Raw genomic sequence first — 27,324 nt, 5'->3', positions numbered from 1 at the left:
GTAAGTTGACCGAGTGGATCTCTGAGCTCATGCAAGTGAATGGAGGTGGGGCTAATTAGTATATACTTACTGAAGCAAGGGTGTAAAGATTACATTCAAGCCATTTTAAGGCATGAAGTAATTTCTCACAGGAAAAAAAACATTTTATTTTGGTGACCAAAAAAAAAAAAATGTGTTTTTAAAGATATAAAATTGACTACAGGGGTACTTTAAGTTTACTCTGCTAAAAAGTTTAAATGTGGCTGTTGAACAAGGAATATTAAAATGAGGATTTCTTGATTTAACCCTCTACCGCATAGTGTTGCCATATGGCAACATACTCTTTGGCTGCGTCCGAAAACTGGAAAATACTGCCTTCCGAGGAGTAAGGCATCAAGGCACGTCCGAATCCAATGTTAGCTTCACTTCCTCTCTCATGAGATACCTTCCTCAGATCGATTTTTGAAGGAAGCATAGATGTATCCTTAGCTGCCTTTGATATCCCACAATCCTTTGCTTTCCATTCTGTGACAATTGAGCTACAAAAATAAAGATGGCGTCTGAAGGTTGCGTTTGCTGCTCAGTTTGTGTATAAATGTACGATTTTGACCAACATATTTCAATTTTGATATCATTTCTATCGAGAAATTACTACTGTAATTATTAAATATTTGTTTGGTTCTCACCAAAGCTCGCGCTATATTGCTGTAGATCATTAAACTGTTACGCTGCCTCAGAAGTCTGTCCGAAATCAATTTCGTGAGGTGCCTTCATGCACAAACGCTGCCGTACAAGTCATTCTCTTATAAGATAGCGAGGCAGCAAGACAGATACCTAGGTTTTCGGACGCAGCCTTTATGTTCATTTCCTTGCCACCGTCTCTTTAAGAGAACATTCTATTTTTTTTTTATTGGTAAGAGAAGACTTTAATTTAGCCAATGATGTGCTTTGGTTAAGTCACATGACATGCAATTTTTTTCTGTGACGCGATATCTGACAGACTGCCATCTCTTGTCGGTAGTTGCTGAAAGCAAACTAAAACGTCAAACAAACAAGGACCTGCCCATGTCACATTCACAAAAAAAAATGTTAACATCATCTCAGGTAAGGTATGATGACATATTCACCACTCAAAAATGTTTTTAGGAAATTAGTTTTTGGTAAATCGAGAAAATGTCTGTGTTGCCATATGGCAACACTGCGCAATAATGGAATGGCATTATTATAATAGGTTAGATAGCTAGCAAATATCAGCTGCAGTCTGTTAAGCTATAACAATAACAACATTAATGCTAGTGATATAATGTTGATTAGTCGTATGTTAAAGGCATACATGGCATTTGTATAATGGATTAAATCAACATCAGAGATCTGCCATCACAGCCATGTATACTGGCCCAGACCTACCACTTTCCTATCATGGTGTCTCAAAAAGGCAGGTGCAAGTGGCTGTAAGTGTATTGTAAGTGTGAAGAGCACCAAATGTGATGTCTACATGTGTCTCACCTTTGGAAAAAAAAAAATGCTTTTTGAAGTTTCATACAGAAAAAAGGTGAAATTTAAAGAATATAAAGCATTATTCAGCAAAAGAGAATGGAAAAACAAGATGTTGGAAAATAAGTATAAGGTATTGCTTATAATTACAGCTAAAATTTATAATAGCACTAATTGATTCAATACAAACAACATTTCTGAGGAAAAATATGAACTATATACACTTACATTTATTCTAAGTTTTTCCACTATTGTACATTGTTGCCATATGGCAACGTATCATAAAGTACCTTAAAATATTTTTTTCCAATTTTTTTTTTTTTACAGCACTTTAAGTTAAGCCATTCTAAGAAAAGAAAAAAAGTCAAATATTTTTTTTTATAGATTTATCATAATGTGTGCGGTAGAGGGTTTAAAAAAAAATAAAAAAAAACCTGGTTGTGCATTTAAAACGAATTCCATTTATTACTATTCATGTTTCTTGGATGCACAGACACAAGGTGTTAGGATCCAGTTGCAGCATTTATTGGTAAATCCAAAAACGTAAATCCAAAGACAGGCAAGGGTCAAACTCCACGTAATCAGTAGGGATGGGCATTTCAAGCAAAAATAATATTCGAAAATCGCTGGGAATTATTCGATTATTCGAAAATCGCACCCCTCCCCCGCACCAACACACAAACAGTGGGAGAGAGAGACCATTCACGCTTTCAATCTGTATGATATTGATAAACTGTTTAATTCATTGGAGAATATGCTGTCTTAACTCAAGCCATATAATGATTGTAATGTGCTAAAACATTAATATGTTCGTTAATACAAGTGAACGTAAAATCTGCATGGCCATTCATAACAGTGCGAAGCAGAGCGAGCACTTTCAATTAATTGCTACGTTGAGCTTCCGGAGGAATAAACTGAAAACGCTCGCTCTCCGCCAGTGTGGACTATCAGTGTCGCTCGCTCGCGGCGTTCGCCTCGCTTTTGTCCAGTCCGGCACCTTTTTGTGGACACGCACCATGAATGACTGAGGGGATTTTACTTTCACTTTCAAATTAGCGCCAATTCGGGAGCGGTGACAAGTTATGATACCGATGTTGTTCCTGAACACCGGCAACACCGACTATCGCATCAATCCGAGGTGAAAAATGGTCCTTGTTGGAGTGCCCTCTGGTGGCTAAACAGGGCACTCCAACTCATGATCATGACAGTACCCCCACCTTATGGAGCGGCTACCAGACGCTCCATGAAACAAATACAAAAACCTCTCAGGAGGGAGGTGGACCGGAGGAGGGATGGTGGGCCAGGACCAGAGCCCCTGACTGAAGGCCAGGGAGGAGCCAGAGGAATAACCCACGGGGGCTCTAAGAAAGTCAGGATCCTGGCTGAATGCCAGGGCGGCGCTGGAGGAACTGACCAGGCGGGTTCCAGCAGGTCTGGATTCCTGGCTGAGTGCCAGGGCGGTGCTGGAGGAACAGACCAGGCAGGTTTCAATGGTTCAAACGGCCTGGGCAGTGGCGGCAGGACAGAAGGCTTGGATGGCGGCAGCAGGACAAACGGCCTGGACGGCGGCGGCAGGGCTGGCCAAGGGTGCTCCGTGGCGATATTAGGGAGAGCGGACAACTCTGTGACAGCAGCGGGCTCAGGCTGGAGCTGCTCTGGGACGGCAGCGGGCTCAGGCTGGGGCTGCGGTAGGACAAACGGCGGCAGGAGGGCTGGCGGCCTGGGCGGCGGGAGCAGGGCCGACCAAGGGTACTCCGTGGCCAGATCAGGGAGAGCGGGCAGCTCGGTGACGGCCTCCGTGGCCGTATCAGGGAGAGCGGGCTGCTCTGGGACAGCAGTGGGCTCTGGCTTTTCTGGCGGCGCCGGCAGGGCCAGGCGCTTGGGAAAACCGCTGGAGCGTCCTCACTGGCTGGAGCGGCCTCACTGGCTGGAGCGGGCTCTGGGGGAGCCTCCAGATCTTGAGGGATGGAAGCCTTCCTCCTCCTCTTCCTCTTTTTATGTGTGGGAAGCTGAGACTCAGCGCCCACCTCCCTTGTAGGCTCTGGAGCGGATTCACGGGCTGGAGCGAGCTCTGGAGTGGATTCACGGGCTGGAGCGAGCTCTGGAGCGGACTCATGGGCTGGAGTGCCTTCTGGCTGAGCAGGTGTTGCCCAGTGGACTCTATGGGAGAGTCCCAAAAATCCAGGACCCGAAGCCCCTCCATCTCCCATTGAGACAGAGGGTTCCTTAGACACCCATTAAACAAATCCTTAAGAGCCGCATCATTGTATCTTAGCCCCACCGCCATTGTTCAGAAATACTGGGCGAAACACCGTACCTCCTCTTCTCCCTGTTGCAAGGCCCTCACCACCCCCAGCAAAGCCACACGCTCCCGGCCCATGGCTGGCGGAAGAACCCTCATGCTGCTGGATCCGGTTGGTTCGTTCTGTCACGGGATGCACAGACACAAAGTGTTAGGATCGAGTTGCAGCATTTATTGGTAAATCCAAAGACAGGCAAGAGTCAAACTCCACGTAATCAGTCCACAAAACAAAAAGCCAGGACTACAACGTGCATGTAACAAACACAACGAACCGACAAACAAGAAAAAAACAACTGAGACTAAATAGACAGAAACTAATGAGCAAACACAAAACAGCTGGGTGCAATGAAATGAGGATAATGAGTCCAGGAGGTGAATATGGGTAATGTAGTCTGAGGTGAAAAATAGTCCTTGTTGGAGTGCCCTCTGGTGGCTAAACAGGGCACTCCAACTCATGATCATGACACTTAACTATTTCATTTATTTGTGACTGACAGTTTATGTTAAAACTCTGTAAACTAAATGGATGGAAATTGAAGGATTAGTTCACTTTAAAATGAAAATTACCCCAAACTTTACTTACCCTCAAGCCTTCCTAGGTGTATATGACTTTCTTCTTTCTGATGAATGCAATCTGAGTTATATTACTAAATCCTGACGCATCCAAGCTTTATAATAGCAGTGAACAGAACCAATGAGTTTGAGCTGAAGAAAGTTGTGTCAGTTATGCTTTTTTTGTAAGTTGAATATGGAAGGCGTAGGACGTAGCGTAAGCGTTTTGAACTGTGAGAGTTTTACACTTTCTTGTTGAATATGGAAGGTGGTCTGGCGGAAACTAGATATTTTAGTTTATAACTGGTTAAATATTGATTTTTTTTCTTACACAAATGCATCGCTTTGCTTCAGATGGCCTTCATTAACTCCCCGGAGCCGTGTAGAGAACGTTTGTTTATAATGGATGGATGCACTTTTGTTCATTTTCAAGTGAACTAATCCTTTAATATGCAATTCAAATACATAAAATTTTACATTTTGGCCTTTTTTTGAGTGCAGAGTGTGTAATGCATCTTGCAGTTCAAAGCACTTACATTAAATCCTACGCCTTCCAGAAAGAAGAAAGTCATATAGGGGAGAGTGGGGTAAGATGAGCCAGTGGGTAAGTTGACTGACCCCCTGAATATTGGCAACAGTACACTTTTATTGTCATGTGACATCATTTTTGCCAGACTGTGAAAAGGTGAAGCACATGGGAGGAGTGGAAGTCGCTTATTTACTTTAAAAACAGTTTTTGGCTTGTCAAAGTAAAATGTTAACATAACAGATGTAATGGCTGTTTCATCAAAGCAAATTTGTAACAGTAATGGCTGTTTCATCAAAGCTAAAAATATTTATGATGCATATTGGTGATTTAACAACGTATAAAACCATACAAGTCATTTAGCTAAATATTATTCTGAATTGGTAAGCTTGCTAGCTTTTCCAAAAATGGCAGCTATGGGGCAAAGTGAGCCAAATGCTATGGGGTAAATTGAGCCAGCGTTTTAACTTACCCCACCATAAGTCACTGAATCTGAAGTATAAACTAGTGTCGTTTCAATGTAATATTATGCAACTGGTTTAGTTTATCTTTATTTTTGAGTTTATTTGATAGGAACAATGTACAAGTACACCAAAATCCTTCTCTGATACGAACCAGATGATGTTTAATCATATATATCTTTCCACCTGCACTCTAATGGCCTAACATGGTCGACATTGCAGAAAAACTACCATGTCAAGATAATGTTTATTAGTTTTATTGACATTTATTCATTCTTATTTAATTTTACTCAACAAACTCTCTGTTTAGTTTGTTTATGGGAAGGTTACAACTTTGGTGTTCAACATATTGCTTCAGAAATGCAAACAATTAAACATACTAAAATTTCAACTTTATTTGGTTGGTTTTATGTTGCTTAAGATAGATTTAAAAAAAGAAATATGAATATTTGTAAAATGACATTTGATTATTAAATTTGATTAAAAAAAAGATTTTTAAAACAGGTACATTAGCTTTAAAAAATTCACATGGATTCGATTCACATTCAGTTAGGTGGTCAGTTTACACCCACCTACTGACTAGGCTCAACTTAACACTAACTTGGGGTAAATTGAGCCAGAGGAACACTTTTTTTTATAAGAAGCCATATTTTTAGAACCCTTTGTCATACAGTAGATGTATTCTGATAATTTAAAACGATAGGAAACATCCTGAAATTACTTTAAATACCTTCATTGTACTTCTGCTTTGTTTTCCCTTATCTTGAGGACCACATAAGTAAAAAAAATGGCTCATCTTACCCCACTCTCCCCTACACCTAGGATGGCTTGAGGGTGAGTAAAGCTTGGGGTAATTTTCATTTTAAAGTGAACTAATCTTTAATTTCCATTCATTTGGCTTACAGTTTTAACATAAACAAACTATTAAATATAATGTGATAGATATTTGTCAGTCATACATAAATGAAACAGGTAAGAAGAAACCAATACGGTTTCTGTAATAGTAATAATAAACGGAATGACTTTATTCAACAATATCTTCTCTACCCTGTCTTTCTGCTATGCTGTTTACATCCAGTGCTTCCAAGTTCTATGTCTGAATGCCGGCTCATTATTGGCCGGCTCCTGCGTCAGCATCATACGCATGTTACACTTGTTACACCATTGGCCAACACCGAGTCAGCATTCAGACGCAGAACCTTGTGTTCCGAAGATTAACAAAGGACTTACGGGTTTGGAACGACATGAGGGTGAGTAATAAAAGACATAAATTTCATTTTTGGGTGAACTAACCCTTAATTGAGAATGGGAACTAGGAATATGATTGCATACATTTTCAAAAAAGTTATTTAATTTTTATTACATTAAAACAATTCACACGCATGCTAAAACATTGCAATAAAACTATAATTGAAAAAATCCTCCCGACCTAAACCCAGCCATCAAACAAAGTGTGTGCTTTCCTTCAGCACTATTGCCAAAAACAGCCAGCTATTAGGAAAAGGAAAGAGTGTGTGAGCGAGAGCCTCCATAGCAACCGTTTCCCCTGCTGGCCAAGTTGCCTTGTGACGCTGAGTCAGACTGGGTTAGTGTTGTCTGTGCTCACTTCTGTGGGACATGAGTGACAGGCCAGGCATGTGCTTTCCCATTTGTCATGCTGTTTACACAGATGTTGTTGTATGTAGCACAACATAGTCAAATAACTACCTGACAAATATTCAAATGTAGGGCTATTCTTTTAAAAGCAAGCCTCTGGAAGTGATATTTTGTTAACTTATAATTAAATTAGGCTACCTTTAGGATGTTAGGTATATTTAAACATGTTGGATATGTATAGTAATATTAAAAATCTATTGAATAAAGGGATAATTATCTGCATCTTTCCAAAAACGTTGCCCGGTGGGAAGAAAAACTATAAAAAACATTGCATGTAGTTGTGTAAATCAGGATAATTTCATTTTTTTGAAAAATAAAACAAGCAGTGTGATCACACTCTTGCATATAACGTACTCGGTTACTAACGTAACCTCGGTTCCCTGAGATACGGAACGAGTACTGCGTATGGGGAAAGGTCTCCCTTTTTCCCCGCTGCTGAAGCCTTTTTCAATAACGCAGTGTAACTGCACCGTCATTGGTTCACTCATAGACAAGTTGTTGAACCAATGGCGGCGCGGCATAGCTGCGCGGCCTATGGCGACAAAGCGCGCGAATATTCCCGCCGAAATGGGCGGGGTATAGGGCTATATAAGCAGGCGTTTCGCCATAGGATTTCAGTGTCAATCGACTGAAGCGACGACCCTGAGCCGCAGCCTCGTGGCACGGCAAGTGACGCAGTACTCGTTCCGTATCTCAGGGAACCGAGGTTACGTTAGTAACCGAGTACGTTCCCTTTCGATACTTCACTCGTACTGCGTATGGGGAACGAATTCAACCACGCCGTGCCACGGCTGGGAACGATATAGCTTGCATTTGGCCACCCAGAGGGGGGCAAAAAGGACAAGCGGAGGCAAAGCCTAACCGAACCCATGGTTACACTGAAGGAAGATACTTCCTATGGTGGCGTGAAGCGGGACCTGTTGGAAGCCGCTAATCACACCGACAGGACCCGAGCTTGTAAGGTCGGGACATCGAGGTGATAGAACCTGACAAAGGTGGACGGCGAAGACCAGCCGGCCGCCTCACAGATGTCTTGGATGGAAACTCCGTTGGACCAAGCCCACGAGGAAGCCATTCCTCTAGTGGAGTGGGCCCTGACTCCTATGGGGCAATTAGTGCCCAGTGAGGAGTAGCACAGGTTAATAGCATCCACTATCCAACGGGAAATGCGTTGTTTCGAGACCGGAGACCCTTTGGTGCGGCCGCCAAAACAAACAAAGAGCTGATCCGACAGTCTGAAAGACTGTGATCGGTCTATGTAGGTCCTCAATGCCCTGACTGGGCAGAGTAGCTGCAGCTCTGGTTCGTCCGCCGAGGGAGGAAGAGCAGAGAGCGAGATGACCTGAGCTCTAAACGGAGTTGAGAGCACTTTAGGGACGTAGCCATGCCTAGGTTTCAGAACGACCTTAGAGTCACCAGGCCCGAATTCGAGGCATGCAGGGTTCACAGAGAGGGCCTGCAAATCGCCAACACGCTTTACCGATGCTAGTGCTAGTAGCAGAGCGGTTTTTAGTGTTAGGGGCCTGAGGTCGGCTGAACCCATTGGTTCAAATGGGGCTCCTTTCAAGGCCCTGAGGACCAACGAGAGGTCCCAGGAGGGAATAGTGAGAGGGCGAGGAGGATTCAAACGCCTAGCACCTCTCAAAAAACGGATCACGAGCCCGTTTCGTCCCACCGATTGGCCAGCAATAGGAGCGTGGAACGCTGCAATGGCTGCTACGTAAACCTTAAGCGTGGAAGGGGAGCGCCCCATTTCCAAGCGTTCTTGGAGGAAAGACAGTATGGAAGATACGTCACTCTCCACAGGGTCTATGTTGCGTGTTGAACACCAATCAACAAAGACTGACCACTTCTGGTCGTAGAGGCGCCTCGTAGATGGGGCTCTAGCCTGAGAAATGGTATTTAGGACGTCCTCGGGGAGGCTAGTCGGCTCCCATCGAGGGACCAGAGGTGCAGAGCCCAGAGCTGCGGCTGTGGGTGCCAGATTGTTCTGTTTGCCTGAGAGAGGAGGTCCCGTCTCAGGGGAATCGGCCACGGGGCTCTTAGAGAGAGCCTGAATAGCTCTGAGGACCAAACCTGGTTCCTCCAGAGCGGGGCCACCAGAAGGACTCTGTGCTGGTCTTCTCTGATACGCCTGATGACCTGGGGGATCAGTGCGATCGGAGGGAAAGCATAAAGGAGCGTGCTGGGCCATGTGTGGGCCAGAGCATCTACTTCCTTCGAGAAAAATGTTGGGCAATGAGAGTTGTCTTCTGAGGCGAAGAGGTCTACCTCTGCCTTCCCGAAGAACTCCCAGATCGTGAGGACCACTTGGGGGTGGAGCATCCACTCGTCGGAGGGGATGTTGCTCCGTGACAACATGTCCGCACCCAGATTGTTCCTGCCAGGAACATGAGTCGCTCTGAGCGACTGAAGCCTCGGAAGAGCCCATTCCAGCAGTCGTTTCGCCAGAGCGCATAAGCGGCTGGACGAAAGACCGCCTTGGTGGTTCAGGTATGACACCACCGTCATACTGTCTGACCGAACTAGAACATGACGTCCCGTCAAGTAAGCCTGAAAGAACTGAAGGGCTTTCATCACTGCTAGCATCTCTAGACAGTTGATGTGTAGATGGCTTTCCTCGTGGCTCCACGAGCCGAAGGCCGGTCTGCCCTCGCACACAGCGCCCCAGCCCAAGTTGGAGGCGTCTGTTGAGAGCACCGTCCTCCGTGAGACCGCCTGTAAGGGGACTCCGCGTTGGAACCATACTGGATCCATCCAAGGTTTCAGGGCTAGAAGACAGGCCCGATTGACCTTGAGACATAGGCGGCCGTGCCGCCATGCGCTGGGAGGAACCCGGAACTTCAACCAGTACTGAAGAGGCCGCATCCGAAGAAGGCCTAGCTGCAGCACCGGGGAGGCGGAAGCCATCAGCCCTAGCAGCCTCTGGAAAAACTTCAGAGGGAGATAGGCTTTGTTCGTGACAGATGCCGTGAGCTGCTGAATTGCCAGGGCGCGCTCTGGCGAGACTACTGCCGTCATACGGACCGAGTCGAAAACTGCTCCCAGAAACGAAATTCGTTGAGTGGGGCATAGCGAGCTCTTGGCTAAGTTGACCCTGAGACCCAGGCATTGTAGATGGCTGAGGAGCACGGATCTGTGGCGTTCCAGCTCGTCTCGCGAACGGGCTAAGATGAGCCAGTCGTCGAGGTAATTCAGAACCCGGATTCCCATCTGTCTCAGAGGGGAAAGCGCCGCGTCCATGCACTTGGTGAAAGTGCGGGGAGCCAGAGACAGCCCGAAGGGCAGGACCGTATATTGGTATGCCACCCCTTCGTATGCGAATCTCAAGAATCGTCTGTGACGGGGGGCTATCTGGATGTGAAAATACGCATCCTTCAGGTCCAGCGAGCAGAACCAGTCCTCGGGGCAAATGTGCGCGAGGATCTGCTTCAGCGTCAGCATTTTGAACTTCCGTCTCATGAGGGAGTGATTCAAAAGCCTGAGGTCTAGGATGGGTCTGAGACCGCCATCCTTTTTGGGGACCAGAAAGTAGCGGCTGTAAAAGCCTGTCTCGCTCTCTGACGGAGGAACCATTTCCACAGCTCCTTTTTCCAGCAACGACATGACTTCGGCCCGGAGGACATGAGCGTCGTCCGGATTGACCGATGTTTGAAGCACCCCGGCGAAGCGGGGGCCGTCGTGCAAACTGGAGCGAGTAGCCCTGGTTTACGATCCCCATGACCCATTCTGACACATCGGGGATGGCCTGCCAGGCCTCGGCCCGAGTGGCTAGGGGTTGAATAATGTTGGGTGACAGACCGCCGTTGAGAGGGTCGTACACCGCGAGGGGTGGAAGAGGAAATTTGCTCTTTTTGTGATGAGGTAAAAATTTGTCCGCCGTGAAAACGGCGTTTGGAGTGGGCGCAACAGGTGTGGGCCCAGCTGTCACTTGGAGTATGTTTCCCACGCCCGGAAATAAACGAGGCGGAGGGGAAATTACCCGTGGGAGCTTTTGGGGTGGTCCGGTCGTAACGGGACGGTCCCCTATCCTCTTCCTGTCCGACGAATCAGGACGACTTCGGAGGCACCGGGTCCAGTACAATCCTGGGCCGGGGTCCCTGGCGCCTCGGGAAGGGAGGGCGCTTCGCAGGGCGCGAGCGCTGGCGATGCTCCTGGGGCGGCGCTGCCTGTGTTGCAGGTGGGGCTGGTTTGTTCTGCTGAGCCGGCGCAGTCCTGGGGCGGCTAGACGCAGAAGCGGAGCTGGAGCGCTTAGGCAAGAAATGCCTCATAGCCTGAGACGATTTCTGCGCGGCAGTAAAGCGCTCAGTGAAGCCATCCACTGCAGGCCCGAAGAGACCAGAAGGCGAGACCGGGGCGTCTAAGAAGGCCGTCTTGTCTAGGTCTTTGATCTCCGTTAGGTTGAGCCACAGGTGGCGCTCCAACACGACCAGGCTGGCCATGGAACGACCGATGGCCTGGGCCGTAGCCTTCGTAGCTCGCAGGGCAAGATCCGTGGCGCTGCGGAGATCTTTGAAGGCTGGCGCGTCGATTCCAGACTCATCCAGAGAGCGGAGGAGTTTGGCCTGGAATGCTTGAAATATGGCCATGGTGTGGAGCGCAGAGGCAGCTTGGCCCGCCGAGGTGTAAGCCCGTCCAGCCAGAGTAGAGGTGGTCCGACAGGGCTTGGAAGGAAGGGCCCTCTTCGTCTTCCAACCCACAGCCGCGGGAGGACAGAGGTGAGCAGCCACCGCTTCATCTAGGGGTGGCAAGCGCTCGTATCCCTTCTCCTCGGCGCCGTCGACGGCGGTGAGGGCGGAGCGGTGCGTAGTGTGGAGGCGGGCAGAGTAAGGAGCGCGCCACGACTTCGTCAGCTCTTCGTGGACCTCAGGAAAGAAGGGCGCTGAACGCTGGCGAGGTGCTTGGCGGCGGCCTGGCAGAAACCATTCGTCCAGGCGGCTGCGAGACGGCTCCTCTGGAGGGGCCCACTCGAGGTCCAGCTCTTCAACGGCTCTAGACAGGATGCGGAAGAGCTCGGCATCCATGCCCTGGCCATGCTCGATGGGTTCCAAGGGAGGCGGTGGAGCGGGGTCTTCCGGCTCGCCAGCCCATCCTTCCGCTTCGGAAGCCGCAAGAGACATGGAGTCGTCTTGTTCGTCGTCTGTTCCCCCGAATGAGACGAGGTCACTCGCTTCTGCGGAGGGACGCTGCTCAGGGCGAGAGAACAGAACTGGAGAGAGTTCCCTGGGAGGAGAGGGCGAGGCACGCGGGGGCTGGGCCGGCGTGAGCTCGCTCAACTCCTGGCGCTGAGTCGCTCTACCCCGCTGTCTTTTCCTCGCCGGACCGCGGGAGGAAGGAGACGGGAGGGCGCGAGCGGCGAGATCGCCCTCAGTGAAGAAGGCGACCCGCGAGCGCAGGGAAGCGAGACTCATACACTCGCAGTGCGGGCATGAGTCTCCAGCGAGCGCGCCGTCTGCGTGGGGCTTGCCCAGGCAAGCGACACACTCGCTGTGTCCATCGTCGTCGTGCAGGGGGCCCTGCAAGTACCACATGAGTGGCGGGGCATCGTGAGACGCCGCTGCCGTGAAAACGGCAATTGGGTGGCTCTTTTAGAGCGGCGAGGGCCGCGGAAGCTCTTAAAGCGGTGAAAACCGCTGGAAATCGCTCTTTTAGAGCGGCGTTTAAGCCGCGGATGAAGCTCTCAGGCGGCGCGCCGGATGGCGGCAGGGGACGCACAGGAAGCGGCCGGAAGCGGGAAGCGGGAGGCGGCGGCTCGGCGACGGCGCTAGAAGCTGCAGTCCGCGAGGGCGCCGGCGCTTTCTTCCACCGGCGAGTCCAGGCGAGTCCGCTGCGGGAGCCTCTTCAGACGGCGGCGAGAGCAGAAGGCGGCGAGCTTCTTCGGCTTCAGGCGGAGATCAGCGAAGAGAAGTAGATGTCGTCGCTGAAGGAGAAAACACTGAAATCCTATGGCGAAACGCCTGCTTATATAGCCCTATACCCCGCCCATTTCGGCGGGAATATTCGCGCGCTTTGTCGCCATAGGCCGCGCAGCTATGCCGCGCCGCCATTGGTTCAACAACTTGTCTATGAGTGAACCAATGACGGTGCAGTTACACTGCGTTATTGAAAAAGGCTTCAGCAGCGGGGAAAAAGGGAGACCTTTCCCCATACGCAGTACGAGTGAAGTATCGAAAGGGAACAATGCATTATCACCTGCTTTCTAGATTTAAATATTTTTTTTCAGTGTTCACCTTTGTTAAAACCTTATAAGGATGCACTTAATATGTGTCTACAAACTTATTTCAGTTTCAATGTAGCTATATTTCGTAATCAGTCAAAATAATTAGTCACAGAACAAGTTTCCAATTTTAGCAGGTTTCGGGGGGAAGGGAGTCAGATGAAACTGCACATGCGCAGAGAGGATTACATTCAAGGGAGATGAAAGCTATTGATTACATGGATTTCTCGTGCTCCTAATAAACTTTTTGCTCTGCGTTTACCTAAGTTAACTCTAGTATTCAGAGCATTTGGAACGAATCTAAAGGAATCGGATTACATTTTCCAAGAAGATAATCTCGGTGAAAAATAAGGTGGTTTAATTTTTGCGATGGCGCGATGGTTTGCCCGACACGTGATCTGCTCCGTCCAATCATGGCGCAGCAACGATAGCAATATCTTCTTTGTTCTGGATTTATCATCGTAGCTGACTAATTACGCGTTTACTTTAATGGATTTTTAAAGATCAAGTATTTAATTGCTAGGGAATGCTCTCTGTGTGCTGTGTATTTAAAAACGAAGACGTGTTTTATGGAATTCCCGCTTAAAACCAGTTTAAGCCACGCGATCAGTTGTGTGGGTGATCACATGACTCTCCCTGCCCCCACTTCGATCCAATGAATGGGGAAGAAGAAGTCGGACATGTTTGAGGGAAATGTGTTGAATAAAGAAACGTGGCTGAAGACAAGAAGAAAATCAGGATTTTTTACCAACAATGAGGAATTCGACATATTTTGTTTTTCCTTTTTATTTTCAATTCACTTAATCTGGATAGAGGTATATGTTAAAGAGATTTAGATTTATTTAAAAAATCTGTTGTAAAACATTAATAATTTAAATTAAGCGTTTTAATTTAAATAATTTATAGATGACTTATAATTTGACCGGTTTAGTGTTGTATTTTTGTTTCCCACTATCTATGACATTGTTTCAAATCTGTAACCTTGGTAGTGGGGGATGGGCGGCAGTATATTTTTCTAAAAATCTGTTCTCCTTAACTTAACCGTTTTAATTTGAGGATCGTTTTAAAATACTCTGTTGTACCAGGTCATTTAGTCTTATGCGTCTAACAATTGTTAATGGCTTCTGGAAAGAGAATCTTTAAATGAATGTTGTTAAAGTGTAGTTTACTCGGATGATTTTAAAACAGCCGACAATACTGTTAAACAACGATGGATTTTGATCAAAACAGCTAGGTAATCAAACGTATTTTAAGTTTTATAGATGATTTTGGCTGTGGTAGGTTTAGAGCTCGACGTCGGCCTAAACGCATTAGTTCTTTTTATAGGCTATTTGTGTAAATTTTCGACGTAATTCTAATATTTAAGTTATTTCTGGCTATTTTAGTGTGTTTTACTTATATTTTTGGTCATTTAATCGAGTTTAACCACTGCGTGTCGTCGTTGGAAGGACTAAAGTTGCTGCGTCATTTCATGGAGGACACTCCTTGTAGGCCATGTTGAATCGACACAGAGGAGGACATCGCCTTTTGTCAGCTTTAGTGTGTTAGTTTTTTTACATTGCGTTAATGGGACGATTATAAAACATTGTTATACAATATTGTGTTTGGGTTTTAGGCGTGTGGTTTTTTTTTTCCCCCTGCTTAATTTTAGGAACGTATCACGTGGTTGCTTTAGACTTTTGAGTTTAGGTATTTTTGGGGGTTTTCCTCTTCTCATAGGCAGTAGATCAGGAACAGACTGAAAGGCGAGGTGATCTTTACGTGTGTGTGCCGCATTTGTCTGTTACGCGTGACTAATCGGGTGAGCCAATGGCGTGTTTCCAAGCTGCCCTGGGTGAACGCGCCTTAGTTTTGGGGAACCAATCAGCGAAGTCTTTTGACGTAACACTCAACTCTTGAGAAACGCAATATTTCTGGAAATGTTAGTGCAGCCATCAGTGTTGTAAACTATTCGCGAAAATGTTTCACTGTATGTTGGTTATAGTGGCGGTGTTGCCTAGACGAGAGTGTTTTTGCGAAATAATATGGTTTAAACCCACAAATCGTGCTCCGGGGGATGTGCGGGCGTGGCCTATTTGACGGACAGATCGAATGGCCAATAGAATGCGCGTAGGTGTGTACGAATGGCGTGACATCAGCCAATGGAGCCGTCGATGGGTTTATAAAAAGTCGGGCGGAGCCTCAACTTCGCCATTTCATTGTAGCGCTGAGCTGGAGGATAGAGGAAGTCAGAAAAACAAGGCCGCGAAACTCGGATACTCGAACGAAACCGGTTTAAAAACAGAATCCGGATCCATCCCGATGGAGACGGCCATTAGCCCGCCCTTTGACAGGTACCGGTTGGAGTAAATGACATTGCACTTGTTCTGTGAACGAAAATGTTGTTTGGAATATTGTCATAATTCGGCATCTTTCGGAATTAATTTATTTTAATCACTTTCGTCCTGTCGCAATAACTTCAAGTGAAAAACTGGAATAATAAGCCTGCATTGACTCACTTTCTAATGGCAGTGGTGTTGAAACGACTATTATTTTTACAACGTCTCTTCGCCACTAGTCTTCAAGTTTTAAAGTCTGATTTTAACGAGCAGCTGCCCGCCTTTAGTGCGCAGGCGCGCTTTCGTTCCCTGAGACGGCAGTTTGTTTATCGACACATTTGTCGGTGTTCAGACTGTCAAGATTCAGTGATACAACCGCTTTTTAAATCTGAGATTGTTTGAATTGCATAAATGATTGTATGTCGTTAAACATGCAGTGGTAGGATGCGAACGTGAAATTAGCAGGGTAAGCTAATGCTAGCAGCTAACGTTACCAGCTAACGTCTTTTTATTGGTCATACAGGTTGCGGACACGCTACTAAAATGTTATACATTTGTTTTGGGTGATTATTTAGACTCGGAACTGTGTGCTGAATTTTAGGTTTACTAAATCTAGCATGTTTCATGGATCATTTCTTCCGCGAGTGTGTTACAGTGACCATGTGGTGGTGAATTTGATCGGTAGATTGCATACAATACTGTCTGGCGTAATAGAAAGGCATGTTATGATCGATAATGTGTTTCAGTGGGGTATATATTCATATTTCTGTATCATGTAACGTTAGAGATTTAGGTCACAAGCGACGCCTTGATTCGGAAAACGAATATTTATTTATCGGGTGTTTGTAAGTTGTTTTGCCTCATTATTTGAAGCTTACTTTGAGGATCCTATGTTAACCATTTTTCTTTCTTTCTTTTTTTTCACGGTTTAGTCATTCTGAAACTCATCTTAAGTTGCGTTTCCGCCTCACACCACGTGGACTTTTGTCAACATTTAACACGCGCGGAGGGCCGCGGCTCTGTGCCTGTTTGATCCCCTCTCGGCTTATTTTGGTGGCTGGTGTCATTGATTTGTGAAATCTAATGGCACAGCACTGAATAATTTGTGGAGTTGTTTCGCTTTTGGTTGCTTAGCAACGCGAGTATTTAAACGAGCCGCATGAAGCCCGCCGCCTGCCCCCTCCCAACCAGCATGCAGTACATTTGACTGATAATAACAATTAATAATAATTAGACGTATTATTTGTTTTTGTTTTTCCAAACATTGTTTGTAATCCAACATTTTACTTGGACTGAAAATAAAACGTTTTCAATGTCAACTGTTTGTGATTTTTGTATCATTGTATAGCAGTGTTTATATTGTACATTCAAACCTTAAATTATCCAACTTTAAGTTGTTTAATATGTTTTATCAGTTTGACTAAATATTTATAAAGTTGTAAATGTATTGAATTATGTGATGCATATATCCAAAGTTATTTCTTTAGAAGCAGCCAGTCTGCTTTCTGTTTCCCTAAGTTTGTTAAATTACACTCAGTCTATACTGGGGCAAGTATACAAACCTTCACTTACAGAACCTGACTGGAAGGCATTGAGAGCATCGTTCTGCAGAAAGAGTAAACACCCATCTAAACTGTTTTGTAGTCTGTAGTTTTGTTTCATATATTAACATTGCAGTCGTTACGTGATTTTTTTACAAATATTGCATCATCTGAGCAGTCCCAATAAATGAATCTCAAGAGGGTGCACATGTAAAAACTTGTGATGCAAGTATTGGGTGCTGTCAACTTGATCATTTTAAAGCGTTTAACAGGCCTCAGAAGGTAAGTCTCGTGGAGGAAATTAGATTATTTAAACTCAGGTTATATAAAGCCCATATATTTTATTTTATAAAATTAGTGAGGATAGTGCAGTTTAACATAAGCAATTTGTGGGCTTAAAGGCAGTTAAATGCCCTTTAGGATTATATTCCTGTATATATGGGCTCATAAGTCATACTTGTTTGTTTTTCTAAAAACTCAATTTTAATGACAGCATAAATTTATAGAACCGTGTTATAATTATAAAGTCCATAATGATGTCTGAGGTATTAAATATACATAAAATCAAGTTTAAATGTGTTAATACAGACGTAGGCTGATTTTCCACTCTCTCTTTGACGAAGCAGAGTTGTTATAATTACTTGCTTTTTAATAATAAAACATTTGTTTAGGGTGAATCATTAGTAATATAAGGCCAACGTGAATAATTGATTTGTGCTTCAAAATGTTTGTTTTGAAAGCTGCACACTCATTGGCTAATTCCTCAGATGAACACAAACGACCCGATCTGGGTTAAGTCTATTTAAGGTCACGCCCCCAGTTTCCAGTTGGACTCTGGCTTATGGTTTCGGAATGAGTCGTAGCATAACTCGCACATGACTGGACAGATAAACTGCTGGAGGGGCAGTTGTGTTTTCATGCTCGGTACCCATAAGCGAAACGGACAATTAGAGTTTGAGTCATGACAAGTGTACTGTGATTATGTTGACGCGTCATGTTTCATTTCATTAAATCACAAAGTTGTTCGTCGTTCTGTCTCTACAGTTATAATTTGTCTGGGTATGAAACTATAATCCAATATTTGATACTATATTGCCCGGTTTCACAGACAAGGCTAATCCTAAAAAGCATGTTTGAGCTTTTAACTGAAAGCAACTTGCACTCAGTGCCTTTTTTTTTTTGTCTCAAGATGCACATCAGTAATTTTTTTTTTTTTTTTTTTTTTTTTTTTTTCTAAAGCATGTTTATAAAAGTTCCTTAAATGCCCTAATTTAACCAAGGCCTACTTTGGGCTTAATCTAAGCCCTGTCTGTGAAACCAAGACAAAATGTTCTCATCTGGCTCTTCTCTACATGACCCCCTCATCTCCCTGTTCTCCACAGCTCTTTGGGCGGGGGCGACGGCATGCAGGGGCTCACGATGATGGAGCAGACCATCTCCGGACCCGGCAAGCGCATCCGCAAGCCGTCGCTGCTGTACGAAGGTTTTGAAGGACCTGCTCTGCCCCAGGTTCCCCAATCCGGACCCCCTCAACCCCCTGTACGGGACCCCACTCGACAGGGCCGCATGACCAACCAACTGCAGTTCCTCCAGAAGGCTTTACAGAAGACGCTGTGGAGGCATCACTTCGCCTGGCCTTTCCATGAGCCGGTGGATGCTGCCAAGCTCAACCTCCCTGTAAGTTTGTTCTCGTTCCAGATTGGACTGATTGGGGGATGTTTCTCAGACCATAAGACTTGTTATTAAATATTTAACATGATGGCATGCTATACCAGAAGTAATGAGTCTAAACACAAGAGTTTGCTCATCTCTTCTCTCACGCAGGATTATTATAACATCATTAAGCAGCCCATGGACATGGGGACCATCAAGAAAAGACTGGAGAACAATTATTACCGCAGTGCCAGCGAGTGCATGCAGGATTTCAACACCATGTTCACCAACTGCTACATCTACAACAAGGTCAGTCAGTCAGTCAGCCTTCTATTAGTGCTCAGCCTTGTTTTTTCAGTTATTTTGTTCCATTAAGTGGCTCAGGTCTTCAACCCAGCCTGTTATGGTGCAATTACATGCATCAGTAGAATTGTCTAGAGACTGCCATGTGATCTAATAGTCGTCTGTTTATTATAGCCAACAGATGACATTGTCCTGATGGCCCAGTCTCTGGAGAAGGCTTTCCTGCAGAAGGTTGCACAGATGCCCCAAGAGGAAGAAGAGATTCCCGCACCTGTCCCTAGGGGCAAACCGGGCAAACTTAAAAAAGGCCACAAATCAAGTAAGAACAGGGTGGGGGAAAAAATAGATGACCCTGATTAAACTGTGTTGACAGGATTTCATGGTCAAATCTTTATATTTACCTGGATATTTATGCATAAATATTTAAAATATAAAATTATATATTACTAAAAATATATACTTTTATAATACTTTATATATTATTATATTTTTTTATAATCATATTTTTTAATATTAATAAAAAGTACATATTATTATATAAAAATTGCTAAATTTAAAGTGTGTGTGTGTATATATATATATATATATATATATATATATATATATATATATATATATATATATATATATATATATATATATATATATATTAATAGTGCTGTCAATCGATTTAAAAAAAAAAAAAAAACTAAATCACACTTTTTTTTCTGTAATTAATCGTGATTAAAACATTGGAGGTTTTAATATTTTATATTGTGATAATTTAACCGTTACTCTCCAAATTAATGTAGAAACAACTTAACGGTATATTTTAAATATTTGTTTAATCACTGATACTAATACTGGTTCTTGCGTCTCTACGAATTTAATTTTTTTTTACATTATAGATTTTTTTTTAACATTACAGCTATCAATTTCAATGTTTATTAGGCTTTAAAAATTACTTTTAATTTAAGTAAACTTAAAACAATCTTCACATAAACCCATTATATCATATAATGTAATGCTAGCCACTAATAATTAAATAAATACTATACAATAGATTTTATATATTGGTGTGTGTTTCTAGTGATACTCATTTCTACAATATTTCATCTACTAGAAACTGCTCTTATTAAATTATTTTTAAAAATCCTTATTGATTAATTACAGTCGATTTGTGTGAAATTCAATTGGTGCTTCTGTTTATTGGCTCTTTGTCTGCTTTTGTGCTTATGCATTTCTTTTTTCTGTCTCACTTTTAGTTTCAGGTGGATTCACAACAGCTCATCAGGTCCCTGCTATATCTTCTGTATCCCAGTCGGCCTACTCCCCTCCCACTCCAGACACCCCAGACTCGGTCCTGTCCACCCCACCGCAGATGCTTATAACCAAGACTTTGCCTCCCACTTCACATAGCACCCCTGCGCTGCTGGGCCTGCCACCTACCCAACCTACTGCAAAGGTAAGACCTCTTATTAAAAAAAGAAAAAAAAAAGAAAAAAAGTATTTATAGTTTTCAGATGCAGCATAAGCTAATTTAAATGCTTTTTTGCATTTTAGATGCAATTTAGCTAATTTTTCTTTCTCTATATTTTCAATAGAAAAAGGGCGTCAAGCGTAAGGCAGACACGACCACCCCCACCACCACGGGCATGCCTCTCACTATGGGTGTAGGTGGCATGGGTCTCAGCTTGGGCGGCGGTGACTCTCCACTCACCATCTCTGCTTATAGTGCAGACCCCAAACAGAGCCTGTCCCTTGGCCTGAACCTAGGTCTTGGTGGAGGCCTGGTTGGAGACAAAGTTCCAGCGAGACGAGGTGGCAGTGGCAGGCCCATCAAGCCACCACGGAAAGACTTGCCCGACTCCCAGAACCAACATCAGCCAGTGCGGCGTGGGAGGCTGAGCCAGCAGCTACGATACTGCAGCACGATTCTCAAGGAGCTGCTGTCGAAGAAGCACACAGCCTACGCCTGGCCCTTCTACAAGCCGGTGGATGTTTCCTTACTGGGACTGCACGACTATCACGATATTATCAAGTGTCCCATGGATCTAAGCACTATAAAGGTGCGCGTTGAAGAGTTTTAGATACATAACCATTTAAAAATGCCACCATGTGCTCAATCAGATCTTCATGTATTTCTCGATCTTGCAGAGGAAAATGGATCATCGGGAGTACCGGGATGCATTGCAGTTTGCTGCTGACATCAGGCTAATGTTTTCAAACTGTTACAAGTACAATCCTCCAGATCACGATGTGGTGTCCATGGCCCGAAAATTACAGGTATGGACACTTCACGATCATGATATATGTCTATCTTCTTTAAGACGAACACAATCGGAAATATATTTAAAAATATTCTGTCTCTACCAAGCTTTATAATGGTAGTGAATAGGGGGCGAAATTGTGATCACGATTCAAGTGAGATTAATCATGCCGCCCTACTTTTTCTTCCGTTTATACCAAAAGTAAGCATGTCAAAAGTTGGATATTAAAGGTTTCATTTCTCTATTTCAGGATGTCTTTGAGTTCCGCTTTGCCAAGATGCCTGACGAACCTCTGGAGTCCCTCCCACCTGCGTCCCTGGGCGGCGGCCTGGGCGGTCACTCCTCCTCTTCCTCCTCCTCTTCCTCCTCGTCGTCAGAGAGTGACGTGAGCAGCGAGAGTGAGAGCGAGAGCAGCCCGAGCTCCGACAGTGAGGAGGAGAGAGCGCATCGCCTGGCCCAGCTTCAGGAACAGGTGTGTACACAGGTAGCGACTGAACTTTTCCAACAAAGTTCGCTAAAACCGGCACTGTCAGATTTGACGTATTTGTACGTTTACTGAGAGCTGCAGTGGCCGTGGGTTTAGAAACACAGTGACACTCATTGACTCGCTTGTCTGCAGTTGAGGGCGGTGCACGAGCAGCTGGCTGCGCTGTCTTCTACGCCCATCGTCAAGCCCAAGAAGAAGAAAGAAAAGAAAGACAAGAAGAAAAAGAAGAAGCCGGAAAAACACAAGAGGAGCAGGAGCATGATGGAGGATGAGGTTGTCATTCGGCCGCCGAAAACGCCAAAACTCTCCAAGACGCCAAAGAGCAGGAGCAACAGCAAAGCAGCGACTTCCACTCAGGGCAAGAAGGGCTCCAGTAAGAAGAGCAACAAGAGCAAGTATGTCTCCATTTACTGATTTACACAGTAGCTAATTCATAAATCATCAACAAAAATAAACAAATCTTATTCCTTGTCATGTTTCCCTTAGATCCTCAAAGAAATCTCAAGCTGCGTCGTTTAACCCCCTACCCATGAGCCACGGTGGTCTTACGCCACACTATGACTCGGAGGAAGAGGAGGAGACCAGCCCCATGAGCTACGATGAGAAGCGGCAGCTCAGCCTGGACATCAACAGGCTGCCGGGCGAGAAACTGGGCCGCGTGGTCCACATCATCCAATCACGAGAGCCCTCGCTGCGCGACACCAACCCAGAGGAGATCGAGATCGACTTTGAGACGCTCAAACCGTCCACACTGCGGGAACTAGAGCGATACGTCATGATGTGTTTACGAAAGAAACCACGGAAACCTTATGGTAAGAGCACATTTCATTTAAATAAGATTTATATAGTGTAGCTGATTTATAAAAAAAAGATACAAGCTTCCTCTTAAAAAAAGAATGTTTGTTCTTGGGCGGCTAATGGGAATCTGAAGCTAGACTTTAACCCATAATGCTTTGTGTAGCCCCACCTTTCCTGGTTTCAGCACGCTCCTCAGGTCGACAGTCATATGCTCTTTACCCTTCTGTGAACAAACACAATGCAGTTCTTTCATTCCTCCACTAATGTTGAGTCATCTCCCATGTGACTCGTGTGTCAACATAGGTACAGTGTTGAATAATTACATGGAAAGATGAAACAAAAGAAACGAAAAATACATTTATTTGATCAAAATACAGTAAAAACAGTATTGTGAAATATACTTTTTTTTTTATTTGAATATATTTTAAGATGTAATTTATTTCTGTGATGCAAAGCTGAATTTTCAGCATCATTACTCCAGTCTTCAGTATCACATGATCCTTCAGAAATCATTTTAATTTGCTGCTCAAGAAACATTTATTATTATCAATGTTGAAAATAGTTGGGCTGCTTAGTTTATTTTGTGGATACGGATTCATTTTTTTTTCAGGGTGCTTTAAATAGAAAATTCAAAAGAACAGCATTTATTTGAAAAAGAAATCTTATAAATATCTCTTAATTTTAAGACTATTATAAATGTCTTTACTGTAACTTTTGAAAAATTTAATGTGTCCTTATGGAGTATTAATTATTAACTGTTCAAAAAAACAAAGTATTACTGACCCCAATCTGTAGTGTGTATATATTATATTGGCTCTGCTCTCTAGATAGGAATATATGCAGCCTTTTTATGTTTTATTTTGTAATTTTTATTTTATATAACTAAATGGTAGCAAATGAGACATGAATGAGACAGAATTGGGGAATTTATGCATTTGGCAGATGCTTTTATTCAAAATAAAATCTGATATCGATCTGATACTGATTCTCTCAAAAAGCCAAATTAGTGGTTTAGATGATACACCTTGGTGTATGACTTTATAAATATCCACCTGAATACTGGAAATGTTTGAAGTTTTTTTTTTCCCCCTACTCTTATTTACATTCATTGTATCTTTGATTTAACATTTAAGTCCCTGGTACAGGTAGAGACACCCATGACTGATTATTTCTAGATAAAACACTATAAATTACTTAATATTCGACAATATTGTTGATTTGATTGCACTTACACTATCAGATGAGAACTGACCTGAGCTGGATGATGAGGACATCACTGTTTTCTCATTCCATAATTGATGATCTTTAGTTACACAGTTATTGAACTAAACTAAATCAACACTGAACTAATTTCAACTGAATAATGACACTGTTGACTTTCTAGAGCTGCTTCTGTTTACATCATTGATCATTGTTAATCACTGTAAACAAATTTGTATTGTATGAAGTGCTATATAAATAAAAGTTACTTGACATAAATACTTCAGAAGTTGCATGGGAAATTTGACCAAATGTGTGTTTTGTGTTTTCCAGTGGCAGTCAAAGGTGCTGCGGGTAAATCTCGTGAGGAGTTGGCTCTGGAGAAGAAGAGAGAGCTGGAGAGAAGACTGCAGGACGTCAGCGGCCAGCTCAACTCCGGCAAGAAACCACAGAAAACCAAAGGTAGGGACTCTGAGGTGTTCACAGATTCAATCAGAATCAGGTTAATCAAATTATTAATTAATCAGATTAAATGAACATCTCTCTCTTGTTCTTTTAGTGGAGAAGCCCACTGCGGTGGAACCCCATGCCATGGCGTCTCGTCTCAGCGCCAGCAGTTCCAGCTCAGACTCCTCCTCATCGTCATCCTCTTCCTCATCCTCTGACACCAGTGACTCAGACTCAGGCTGAACCAATCAAAAGAAACAGACAATAATTAAAACACGCACTCCATCCTAGAATAGAAAAGAGCTCCTGCTCTAAACAACAACTAGTAAAACAGAGAGAAATATGAATAAGGAAAAGCAGGCTTTCTCTTTAGATGTATAGAAGCAGTGTGGGGTCAAAGAGAATTCTGGAAATGTTGGACGAAGAAGGAAGTGATGGAAAAGCAGACCGGGGCATCCTTGTCTAATTTGGGACTCATTTCCGTTAGGCCATCCTTCTTTACCTTGTGTATATATATGTACAAAGATATATAAATATCTATTTTTCTTTTATAAAGAAGAATTTTAAGCAATTCCCTGGTAGGGAAGAAAACAAAAATCTGACTTTTTCTTTTGTGAATCTTTTGTGTTGCTTTTTTTTTTTTTTTCTCTCCCTCTTTTCGTTTGACCTATTAGTTGTTTGTCCTAAAGAAAACAAAAGGCTTGGAGTGGAAAATACTGTCACTTTTGTTTGCATGAGCGAGTGCGTGATGTGTATGTGTGCCATTGAATCCAGTGGTTTTCCTGCCCACTCCGAGTAATTTACACACTTTGCACATACGTGGATGTGTGGCCGCTTGGTTGTGCATTTGAATGAAAAAAAAAACAAAGCTCCACCTATTCAAATGGCATCTGTACATCTTGAAGTTAGGAGAACATGAAATAACATGTTGGCTTTAGTGGCGTCTTAAAACTTGAATCTGATCACCTCTCCATCCAGCCTGCTTTATTCCCCATGGTCAAATGAATGGGTTCAAATCTGCATTAAACATACAGAATCGTGCTCTTAGAATTCAGCTGGGCTACATGAGCATTTGTTTTTCTGGATGCTTAAATTATTTTTCCGTTCGTGTGGTTTCGGTCAGGATTTCAATAGCAGAACAGAGTCTTAGATGCACTATCAGAAGCTGCTTAATAAGGTGTTGATATGAATACTGTTTTGTAAATCTTGGTTTTTGAGTTTTAGTCTGGTTTTGTTTGTTCAGTTTTAGTGTGTTTATTATTATTTGCCCAGAGAATTAATGCACAATTTATGATTTTTTTTTTAAAATCAAAATGACCCTCATATTCAGAAATGAAATGCTTGAAAATATAGTTTCAATATCATAACACATGCAGTTACACAACAACAAAACAATTTAAAATTTGTATTTTTTCTTCCAAAATTTGTACATATGTAAGTTTCATGACCTCGCAGCTTGCATCTGTCATTATGACCTGATTTCTGTTTCCTGTGTTATGTTTTTCTTTTTTTTTCTTTGTTTACTCCTGTCTTCAGCTCTTCTGTTTAGTATTGTGGCTGGTTTTTTCCACAGCTCATTCTGTTTTTTTAAGAAAACAACAAAACATAACGAAATGAAACCTCACGCTATAAGCATCATCTCCACAGATGCTTCATGCGACCGTAGTTCTCATCTGAAAAATGTCACATTAATAAAGAGGGTGAGATGTTCTTAAAACAAAATCTTGTGGCTGAGTGTTTCTTCAGGACCATATTATTTCATATATTTCTATATGAACTTAAATGGAATATGTATTGCATCCAGGGATATTATAGTTAACTAAAACCATTTAAAAACAAAGTTACTTAATAAAATATAAAGAAACTTAAACATATTTCATTCAGCTAGTTGCCAAAATGACATTTCTCATCTAACTTTGCCCGGTTTCACAGACAGGGCTTAGATTAAGCCAGGATTAGGACATTTAAGTAGCTTTTAAAATGTTCTTTAGCAAAAAACATTACTGGTGTGCATCTTGAGACAAAACAATGGCACTGACATATTGTCAGCAAGTTTCTTTCAATTAAAACAGCTCAAACATGCATTTTAGTCTGGGACTAGCCTTGTCCGTGAAACAAAACAAATGACCAAAACATGAACATTAAAATGGCTATTATAATAAAAACTAGTTGAAAATATTAACAAAATGATAATAGTTTTTAAATGATACTAAAATAACTTTATTTATTTATATATAACCTAAGCGCCATTAAACTATATGGCCCGGTTTCACAAACAGGGCTTAGCCTAAGCCAGGATTAGACCTTAGTTAAATTAGGATATTTAAGTAGCTTTTATAAACGTTCACTAGAAATAAACATTACTGGTGTGTATCTTGAGTCAAAACAGTGGCAGAGACATATTTTAAGATCTGTCAGTACGTTACTTTAAGTTAAAACAGCTCAAACATGCATTTCAGTCTAACTTCAGTCTAGGACTAACTTAAGCCTTGTCTGTGAAATCGGGGGTATATCATATAAATTAATTATAAAAGTTATTTTTTACATTAATCTGTAAAAATGCATTGCATTCATCAGGATACTATCCTGAACCACATCAGAAGGTGGCAGTAGTTGTTTTTGTTCGTCGAATGTCTCTTTTTAAGTTTAATAATACCTGTTAGCATTAACATCAGACGCTCAGTTAGCAGCACAAGCCCCGAATGTGGCGGTGTAACATTCCTGTAGTGTGCTGAGGTAAGTTTAGGAACAGTCAACATGAGTGTATGGATGGGATTTGACAGCTTATTGGGTCGTCGAACAGATATTAGTTGTTTTGTAATGTACTTGATTTAACCTGAATTCCCCTTAATATTTTGTAGATGATAATAGTGTAAACATAATATTTTAGAAGATCTTTAGCTTTCCTGTACACTGAAATGTTTTTGGATAAAGACAAAAAAGTGTTTTTACAGGCCTTGTGCACTGTTCCTGATCCTATGGGTAATTGATACTAAATTATGAGGAAGTATCCATGGTCAGTGAAGCGTATGAATGCTTTCATTATTCAAACACTCTCCACGAACAGCACTGCTTCTGCACTGAAGAACACTGAGATGAGGACACTCAGACTCGGACTTGTCCTGGTGGGCTTTGCGTTTT

General features: G+C 43.2%; 1 protein-coding gene across 3 annotated transcripts; it reads left to right on the top strand.

Annotated features, from left to right (window-relative positions):
- Positions 1-13,372: 13,372 nt before the first annotated feature.
- On the top strand, positions 13,373-25,895 carry brd2a (bromodomain containing 2a). Of its 3 annotated transcripts, none has more exons than XM_067412138.1 (12): positions 13,373-14,002; positions 18,429-18,723; positions 18,871-19,008; positions 19,177-19,321; positions 20,247-20,446; positions 20,586-21,050; positions 21,139-21,267; positions 21,502-21,735; positions 21,871-22,133; positions 22,225-22,550; positions 24,070-24,198; positions 24,296-25,895. In XM_067412138.1, exons 2-12 carry the CDS (start codon positions 18,451-18,453, stop codon positions 24,424-24,426), a joined length of 2,433 nt encoding a protein of 810 aa, XP_067268239.1. In that variant the 5' UTR covers positions 13,373-14,002; positions 18,429-18,450; the 3' UTR covers positions 24,427-25,895. The 3 variants fall into 3 exon arrangements, with proteins under 3 accessions (XP_067268239.1, XP_067268237.1, XP_067268238.1); XM_067412136.1 differs by having other exon boundaries at positions 13,373-15,520; XM_067412137.1 differs by having other exon boundaries at positions 13,374-15,520; positions 21,502-21,723.
- The last annotated feature ends 1,429 nt before the right edge of the window (positions 25,896-27,324 follow it).

Source organism: Chanodichthys erythropterus, chromosome 15 (assembly GCF_024489055.1).
Source record: "Chanodichthys erythropterus isolate Z2021 chromosome 15, ASM2448905v1, whole genome shotgun sequence".
Lineage (NCBI taxonomy): Eukaryota > Metazoa > Chordata > Actinopteri > Cypriniformes > Xenocyprididae > Chanodichthys > Chanodichthys erythropterus.
This window is presented reverse-complemented; position numbering and strand designations above follow the sequence as displayed.

What these genes read in the sequence shown, in the direction of transcription:
- brd2a (XM_067412136.1), top strand. Translation starts at nt 15,279, where the DNA reads ATGGCCAATAGAATGCGCGTAGGTGTGTACGAATGGCGTGACATCAGC. An exon ending in GAAACCACGGAAACCTTATG is followed by an intron (nt 22,551 to 24,069) that starts GTAAGAGCACAT and finishes TGTGTTTTCCAG; the next exon opens with TGGCAGTCAAAGGTGCTGCG. An exon ending in GAAACCACAGAAAACCAAAG is followed by an intron (nt 24,199 to 24,295) that starts GTAGGGACTCTG and finishes TTGTTCTTTTAG; the next exon opens with TGGAGAAGCCCACTGCGGTG.